This window comes from Hoplias malabaricus, chromosome 4 (assembly GCF_029633855.1).
Source record: "Hoplias malabaricus isolate fHopMal1 chromosome 4, fHopMal1.hap1, whole genome shotgun sequence".
In the NCBI taxonomy this organism is placed as follows: Eukaryota; Metazoa; Chordata; class Actinopteri; order Characiformes; family Erythrinidae; genus Hoplias; species Hoplias malabaricus.
The window spans coordinates 58,524,078-58,533,876 of NC_089803.1; the positions used below are offsets into that span (position 1 = coordinate 58,524,078).

A 9,799-nucleotide genomic window follows, 5' to 3' on the forward strand; every position below is an offset into this window, starting at 1 on the left:
ACATTAACACTTCTAAGACAGGTTCGTATTTTGTTAAATAATTAATTGAAAGCTATGGAAGGTTTTTGATGTGCCAGGAATGATGGACAAAGTTATAGAGGGGTGTTAAATGGCACAGTAATCTGTGAAACTTTACAAAATAAGCTGAACTATAATTAACACCCAGAATACATGATATTTCTTAAACAGTGATTAAATCTCATACAGTACAATCATTTTAAATAAATCAGCTAAAATTACCTTTCACTGTTTAGCTTATATTATGTGAGTATACAGTATGTAAGTTATTATAAAATAACTGTAATTACTAATAAGACAATTGGTTCTAAAGTGTTGAACACTAGTGTATAGTTATTTTTCAGCAAAGACATGGCAAGTGGCATTAGTCAGGAATAAATGGCACTCACATGTTTAATGCAGAATGAAACACTAACCAGCGTCTGTGTGGGAGTCTAAAAGGACAGACAAAATCCTCTTGATGAATTACACTGCTAAGGCATTTATGGGTGGAAATAGTGGTCTAGGCAAAGACATTCACATTGTAAGGATTAGATTTACCACCATTATTATATCATACAAAATACAAGAAACATGAAGGTTGAGATTATGCTTTGGATAGGCATTTTGCTCCTTTTGCCATAATTGGAAACGTTCTGCGTTTCATACGTTCATATGTCCATGTTGTGTTGTTTATCATGATCAAAACAGGCACTCTGTACCCAAATTTATTCTTCCAAAAACTTTTTAAAATGCTCTTTCAAAAAACTAGGATTTCCTACATCATAGACCTAAGAAACAATCCCATCTACCTTTCGAGCTGAGGTCAGCATCGGAGGGTTGAGCGTGGATAGGAGTGGAGGGGATTGTACATCCATAGATCTGCTGAACCTGCCGAATTAATGCAACGTGCAGAGTTACATCTAAGACACTTTTAAAGAAGTTGGGATTTTTTTTTTTTTTTTTGGAAATAACTTCCTATGTAATTCTAATATAGTCGATAACCAGGGTTTACTTTAAGCCAATAAACGTGCTAAAGCTACTAAAAGTCCACATGAAGGTCACTTTTTCTTCTTACACGGCGGTGAATGAAACAGCCCACACTAGTTTTATTATTTGATCATAGCTGCTTATATGGTGGGCAACACTTGCATAACTTTCCTTCTTTGAACGAGACAGCATGCTCACTATGCGTTGGAAATGTAAAGGGATATTTTTGTTCCGTCTTTCCTTTTTCACAGCTGCTGCCGGAGGTAGATCATGGGAAAAGAAAGCTCTCTGGGCCCAAGGAGAAGAAATATAGCTATTTTCAGCCTTTACGTCACTCTTTTCTACTTGGCCCAACTCACTCGCTGCTCGCTCTACAGTTCTCTCTCCCTCTGCTAGATGAACTGTAGTTCGTATCGTTTTCACTGTCATATTTGAGTGTAAAGCAATCTGTCTGACGACTAAGCGCTAATTCTGGACAGAAGTCTTTTAAAAAGCTCAGTTCATGTAGAAGAAACAGATATTACATTTACATTTAAAGTTTAGTTTTGAGAACAGCTGTTGAGCCCCCCCCGCCCAGTACGTTTTATAAAAGCCCCGCCTAAAATGTTGGACTTCACGCTACTATTGGCTGCTTCCCTTAGTGCTACGACAGGATTGGTCAGCAGATTCTCACCACCTGCGGCTGATTGGATGGTAGCAGTTCGTGAGTGAGTATCACACGACAACCTAGGCTTGCCGGAATACGGGTAGAAAAACTAACGCCGTGCAGCCTGTACAACAAAAACATATACATCTATGTAATCTTTAAAATAAATAACCGGTAATTGACACTGAATTGCGTGCTATTAAAGTGATGTTTTTGTTGTGTTTAAACTTTTTTGTATATATATATATATATATTTACTTTCAGTTTAATTTGTGCAAAACTGGTGAACGTTCAAAAATATCCTTGACAGTCAATGCCACTGTAAATTGTAAAAATATTTAGAAAGGACTGTGGATATTTGAGGGGGAAAAAATAAGAAAAAAACAAAAGTGTAGTTACAGGCTACTGGGTTGAGAAGGACAATGCTCTCTTTCTAATGCTGTATATTGCGATACATAGTTCAGTAGTTTAAATATTATTTAAACTACTGAATCAAAGGTTAATGTGAAGAAAACAATCTATGCTTAAAATTTATTTATGCTTACTACATTTATATTTGTATACTAGTATCAGTGGGACACATTGTTCTGTATTTTATATATTTATTTTTTTATATGTATGGTCATTAATGTTGTGATTTAATATATTTGGTGTTTTTGAAGAATAAGAGTTATTCGCGTTTTCATGAAGTGTACTTCATGCCTTTCACTGTTTTTTTTTTTTTTTCGTGCAACAGGAAAAACAGTCTAATGCTAAAACAGCTGAACGATTCAGCTTTAAATTCGGTTCGTGTTCAACATGAAAATCAGAAGCGGGCGCGCGTGTCTTTGTGTGTGTGCCGACGTCATCGCGCGGGGAGGGCAACACCGCTTTAAAAACGAGTGAGCGTGGCAGCGGTTCCAGACAGCCCGCGTGCAAAGGGAGGGAAACGAGGGAGGGGAGCTGAGAAGGAGCAAGAGTTGGAGAGAGAGGGGGGAGAGACAGAGAGAGAGAACGAAAAGGAAAGCACAGAAAAAGAAAAAAATAAATATAAAAACACGCATGCCACCTGTGAAGGAGAGAAGAATGCGCAAGAAAAGGACAAGAACTGCAAAGCGCGCGCGAAAGCGATCGTGACGTAAGAAGAGGAACAAAAAAGCGAGAGTAAAAGCGATTGGGACCCGAGAAGAACAATAAAGCAGGGGTGAAAGTGATTGTGATGCAATAAGGTGAGAGAAAGAGTCAGAGAGAGAGAAAGCGAGAGGTGCGCCCTTGTGAGTCTCAGCACTCACCAGTTGTTTATCCTCCTCTTGGACTTACAAGCAAAGAAAGCAACAAGCACCAGGCGCAGGGAGAGGAGCAATACAACAAGGCAGTGGACAGAATTGCCCTCTTGGGGGTGTGGGCAGGGGAGGGGGGTTCACAAAATGACCGTGGTGCCAGCGGAGAACCTCGATGAGACCGTGGCACTGGCGGCCCTGTCCCCGGACGCCCATGAGCCCGAAAGAGCAGACCAAGAGTGTTGTGAACGTGTGGTCATCAACATCTCGGGTTTGCGCTTTGAGACTCAGCTCAAGACTCTTGCGCAGTTCCCGGCCACGCTGCTGGGTGACCCGAGGAAGAGGATGCGATTCTTTGACCCACTGAGGAACGAGTATTTCTTTGACCGGAATCGTCCAAGCTTTGATGCCATCCTCTACTACTATCAATCTGGAGGAAGGCTGCGGAGACCTGTCAATGTTCCCGTGGACGTTTTCATGGAGGAAATACGCTTCTATGAGCTGGGCGAGGAGGTCATTGACAACTTCAAGGAGGACGAGGGTTTTATCAAAGAGGAGGAGCGACCGCTGCCCGAGAATGAGTTCCAGCGACAGGTTTGGCTTCTCTTTGAGTATCCTGAGAGTTCCAGTCCCGCTCGAGCCATTGCCATTGTCTCTGTGCTTGTCATCCTGATCTCCATTGTCATCTTCTGCTTGGAGACACTTCCTGAGTTCAGGGAGGATGGAAAGGCACGAGAGGAAGAGCGGGCAGCCTGGAACGCAACGGGTCAGGCCGACTCACCACTGCCACCCCCACCCAACCCATTCACAGACCCGTTCTTTGTGGTGGAGACCCTGTGTATCGTGTGGTTCTCCTTTGAACTGCTGGTACGCTTCCTGGCGTGTCCAAGTAAAGCAGCTTTCTTCAGGAACATCATGAACACCATTGACATTGTGGCCATCATGCCCTACTTCATCACACTTGGCCTCGAACTGGCAGAGCACCAAGGCAATGGTGGTCAGCAGGCTATGTCACTGGCCATCCTCAGGGTCATTCGCTTGGTACGAGTGTTTCGCATCTTCAAGCTTTCCAGACATTCTAAAGGCTTGCAAATCTTGGGCAAGACATTACAGGCGAGTATGAGAGAACTGGGCCTGCTCATATTCTTTCTCTTCATTGGGGTCATTTTGTTCTCCAGTGCAGTGTACTTTGCAGAGACTGATGACCCCGAGTCTGGGTTCAGCAGCATCCCTGATGCCTTCTGGTGGGCTGTGGTTTCCATGACCACTGTGGGCTACGGGGACATGTGCCCAGTGACAATTGGAGGCAAAATTGTGGGTTCGTTGTGCGCCATTGCTGGTGTGCTGACCATTGCACTCCCAGTGCCGGTAATTGTATCCAACTTCAACTATTTCTACCACAGGGAGACGGAGCATGAGGAACAGCTTCAGTACACGCATGTAACCTGTGGCCAGCAGCAGCAGCAGTCCTTTGGTGAGCTCAGAAAGAGCTCCAGCAGACCGTCACTCTCTAAATCAGAATATGGGGACTCGGACGACGCAGATTCCATCAAGTACACAAACTGCAGTCCTCACAAAGCCTACACAGGAAAGCTCACTGATGTGTGAAAAATAACAAAACAACAGAATATAAACAACAGTGTGTGCCCTGATGGCACATATGATTCCCATTTCTCATCCCCCTTTTGCACTCAGGCTTGAGTCCATTTGGTGGAGAACTGATGCCCAAGCATGCATCGCAGCATAGAGGAGCCTTTTATTTGGAGGAAGAATATGTGGAAGTAGATTGTTGGAGTTTCATGCTTCTATTTTCTTTTTTTCTTCTTTTTTTTTTTGGCAAACTTGTCTTCCATCGGTGATCATTGGTGTCAAAACACACAAAGTGGGAGAAAAAGTGACTGCCTCCAGCTTCAGCCTCAAATACACACACACACACATTTATATATATATATATATATATATATATATATATATATATATATATATATATATATATACACCACAAGCCTAAAATATAATGCACTCATAGTGCCACACCTTAACCTTTCAACCTTTTAAATATTGTACTGCACTAATTCTATTTATGCAGGACTAATTATGCTGTCTTTGAAGTGTGCAGTTGCTTTATGTTCTACAAGTTCTGGTGATGATTTATCATCTTATTGCTCACATACATCTGTATCACTATATATATATATTGATACAGAAATAGTAAACAATATTAATTAACAGCCAAGCCCAACCTCGCAGGAAATAGCACTTTACTCGCGTACTCTTAGTAATATATCAAATGCGGTTATTAGCCTTGTCGTTCATGGGGTTCAAAGTTTACATATAATTTGCCTAAGTGAGATGATAGGACCAATATGTAGAATATAATTTTTTAATTTTTCTGAAATGAACATTGCTGTTTAAAGAGTTGAGCTTGCCCCCCTTTTGTTTTTGTAGCAGTCACTGTGTTTTTTTTTTTTTGTGGCTTGCCGTGGCTGAGATGGTCAGGGATGGTGAAATGCTGAAGGTCAGTGTGTCGTGGCCAGGTTTGGAAAATGTCTTGTTTTGATCAGCATTTTTATCACCATCATCCATATTGCACTCGTGACTGGGTGAAATGTATCAGCTGTAGATCTCTACAAGAGAAAAAAAATGTAATTAGCAGCTAATTGCATTTAATTGAGCACTTTCAACACACCATCATCATAGGCATTTATTATTGAACCTGTCCAGCTAAGCTGCCAGTATTGTATGTGTGTATGTTTCATTTGCATTTTAAGAGAAGGGTTATTGTTTTTTTGTAGAGAAGGTGGTCAAACTTGATAAAAAAAAAGTGCGCCTTAAACGGAGACCTGTGGGCTGTTTCTGAACATCGAGCGCCATCTAGTGGACAGAATGGGGGGCTTGAAAACTCCTTGGAGGCAAAAGCGTTTCTATAGCAACCGTCCAGACTGTTCTGGGTTTTCTTACATCAGGCAATTTATTGCCTTAAATTATTTTCTCCACATACGGAAAACTGAGGTGGCTTTGTTTCTTCTAATTGTGCTGCTTCATACAACGCCGACCGAAGTAATGTAGAGGTGCAATGGGAAATGAGATATAGAACATATTAGGCAGCTAGACCCCCGAAATGTGTGTCTAATTAGAAAATACTAGTTGGTACCTAGTGTTGGTTTCTTTTGCAAATAGTGAAACTGAAGTGCTTGACTACTATTCAATGGCTTTTATTTTCGATGGTCGTGACTGGGGGTGGTGGGGGGGGATGGTCAACAAAACTAGATACATTTATGGCACAGCCCAGTGTGACACGACGAAAAGGGAGCATTCGAGTGCAATTTTGTGGCATTTCTACATACAGTTCCACCTTAAATCTTGCTTAAAACGAGTCATTGTCAAGTCGAAAAACGTCGACTCTGAGGAGACTGGCACTGAAGTGTAGCGCGAGGAGCTCAAGACTCGGAATCCTATTGGCTGGATTAGGGGCGCTGCAGCCAACCACCTGATGTCAACACAAGCGAAATGGAAATACATGCACAGACTTTCTGGCTATGCCTTACAACTGTTACCCGCTTTCTGCTCAACTGGTCACAATGGAAGAAGTTCCCAGCAGAAAACAAACAAGGTATGTTACAGTGATTGGTATTATATTTGTTTCCAGCAAAGGCATTAAAAGTTTGAGACCAACAACTTTGTGTTTGTCTTCTAGTGTAGATTATCTGTTTAGAACTGATACCAAATCACAATTTAATAAATGATGAACAGTTACATATTCATCTACTTCGCTGTGCATTCATTGCTGATACACACAGTCATTTTTGAACATATGGCTTTTGAATCTCTATAGAATAGCAAGAAATTAACTGGGACTCCCTTGACCAATTGCACAGCCTATGTCATTATGCTTAATACCAGATAGCAGTGGAACTGCATACTCTAGAGTTCCAACTAATACCTCTGAAATGAGTTTATCGTCTTCTGAAACAAAGTGGCCAAAACCATATGTGTTCACGTCTTTTTCAGAAACATTTTTTTGGATGAGCAGGTGTTACCTTTGAATGAAAGTACAAGGCAGATATTACCAATGGACACATTTCCTGTCACTAGGTGGCAGCCTTTGTCAGTTTATTACCTGGAAAGATAAAAAATGAGCTGGCTTTGTAAGAGGCTCCTTTAAAAGGTATATTTACCTTAAGCACGGTAAGTTATGTAAGACATGATACATTTTCATTATGATTAAAAATACATAGTAATAAGTATTAATCTCACACACTGAAGATGAACCTGATGCATATTTTAAATATCTCCAATTAAAAGTAAACAAATCTTATTTGATGCTTATATATAATGCATAATTAAATGTAGCAGTAACTAATGATAGAACAGACATAAAAGGTCAACAAATACATGCACAGGGTAAGCTGGGCATGCAATAATGATACACAATGTTATATGAATAATTAAATATCCATATTCAGATTAGTGCACTGAGCAAGAATCTTCTACTGTCTAATAACACGACCGTCAGTCTCACTCAATGCAGGCTTTACCCAATTGTTAAACCCTTTCTGTTTCCATTTGCTTATTTTTTGAAGTTATTTCATAACCACAGCCAATTCCACTGCAGCACAAATGTGCAGTACATTTACTCACCACTAGTGGTCTCTAATTATATCACAAAACATGTCCTAGGGAAAATACACAAATACAGCTGTTATAGAATACGAAAATGCAGTTAGAGCAGGTTTTGGAGCCATAATTAGGTATTTTAGGCCACTGAAATGAATTCTTCCCTTCTGTCAGTGTAAACTAAGGATGATAGGTGGTGCATACATCCTGCTGAGGTGGCTAGATATTATTCTCAAGGATGAAAAGACACTTGGCAAAAAGCTTGGCCTGATGACCTTGAAACGAGGTTTCATTGAAAACAAAATGCACAGTAGTACATTCTGTAGTTGTGTGTAATTATCAGTGTGTGGTGTACATAGAATCTGCATGCAATTAAATAATAAAAAAAGCACAAGTATAGAGTATACATAAATGTTTTATATTCCCATCATCATTAGTGAATCCAGGTTCTGTAAGGTGCACGCATTGTGGATACACATGGTCAGTTTTGCACACACAGATTGTATAATCTCTACAGAAATATATGAAACAAAATAGGTCCCTCTGGGGCAGCTGCACACCAGCTTAAGTTTGCAATGTTCAAGGCCAATCATAAATAGATAAATATAAATCCCTCCAGTCTTTGAGATGTGGATCAGTGAAACTGTGTTGTGATAGTAATTTTGGAATGGGTTTGAATGGCTTTTGTGAAGTTAAAAAATAAATAAATAAATTAACATTCTAATGTGAAGCCTCTTAGTGCAGCAAAGAACAACGACCCCCTCATTAATGCAGTAAACCAATGTTGGACAAGCCAAGCAGGTGTTCAAAAGCTTTTGGACATATAACATACATAGCAAAGAAAATCAAAACTGAACAAAATGCTCACAAATTCCCAAATAATTTTAATGTTGTACATGTAATGGTATCAGTGAATATACACTGATCAACTCTAAAGGAATACTATGTAAGAATTGACTTTTTCGTCTCCTATCTGCTGCTGAGTGTAACTCATGTTTATAGTACTGTCGAGAAATCAGGATACTCATCTGGCTCTCGCACACACTCCCTGTCTCTCAATCACAGAAAATCACTTCTCTCTCACTTCTCTCTTTTACTCACTCACTCACTGAGTGATGTTTACAAAAGTAGCAAATGGCTCTGGGGCTCCGGCTGATTTTGAGCTTGGGGAATGTGTGTGATCGAATAAAATAATGTTGACTACAAGATAAAACCCATATATCACTCATAATACACACCGAACCATGTTATGACAACCATAAAGTGTAACTTTGGTGGTACACTAACTGTTATTACCACAGCTACCGACAGTAAAGCACTTAATACCTGAATCAATGTCCAATGCTAAAAACTGAGCTTATCCAGCTAAAGTAAGCAGGCGCTACCACTCACCTTCGTTCATCAATACCTCTCAAAACCAGATTATAACACTGTCCCCAAAGCTGAAGTTACAAAGTGTAACTTCAGTCATTTAATCAACCGGTGAAAAGCACTTTTTACCAGAATCGATGTCTAACGCCAAAAAGTGAGCTAATCCGGCTAAAGTTAGCAGCTGCAAACCCTGGCTCACTGCTCAGTAACTCTCAAAAACTGGGAATACGGGAATACAGAGCTAGATACTTCTTGTAGATAGGCAACCATCCACCTTTGAGCTATGTGCCGTTAAGCATTACCCATTTCTCACGAGAGCCTTCTGCTCTGTTATTCAGAAGTTGCTTAGTGCAGTAAACCAGAAGAGAACCCGGCATAGCCATAACAGAGGCTCCCTATTACAGCTCCGTGGAATAGTACAATAATTTAGAAGCTGTAATTTTAAGGTAGAAATACTACATAGTGTTACTTTAACATTATGATCTCCTTAGTTTTACACTCACTATCCATTCTCTCAGCTCCACTGACCATACAGGAGCATGTTGTAGTTCTACAGTTACAGACTGCTGGTCTACATACTTTGTTTACCTCTTTTCACCCTGCTTATAAATGGTCAGGATTCCCACAAAACAGATATGATTTGTGTGTTGGGTCATTCTCAGTGCTGGATGTGGTGTGTTATGTGTGTACGAGTGGACCAGACACAGCAGTGCTGCTGGAGTTTTTAAACATGGTATCCACTCACTGTCCACTCTGTTGTCCACTCTACTTGTAAAGTCATAGACAGTAGCTCATTTGTTGCTGCATAGTTTGTGTTGGTCATCCACTAGCTTCATTAGTGGACACAGGATGCTGTTGGCTGGATATTTTTGGTTGGTGGACTATTCTCAGTCCAGCAGTGACACTGAGGGGTTTATAA

At 40.5% G+C, this 9,799-nt stretch overlaps 1 protein-coding gene across 1 annotated transcript; it reads left to right on the forward strand.

Annotated features, from left to right (window-relative positions):
• The first annotated feature begins 2,617 nt into the window (after positions 1-2,617).
• On the forward strand, positions 2,618-4,721 carry LOC136694517 (shaker-related potassium channel tsha2-like). Its single transcript, XM_066668149.1, has one exon. It carries the CDS (start codon positions 3,040-3,042, stop codon positions 4,498-4,500), a length of 1,461 nt encoding a protein of 486 aa, XP_066524246.1. The 5' UTR covers positions 2,618-3,039; the 3' UTR covers positions 4,501-4,721.
• The last annotated feature ends 5,078 nt before the right edge of the window (positions 4,722-9,799 follow it).

Coding starts and splice junctions, on each gene's coding strand:
- LOC136694517 (XM_066668149.1), top strand. CDS start 3,040: ATGACCGTGGTGCCAGCGGAGAACCTCGATGAGACCGTGGCACTGGCG.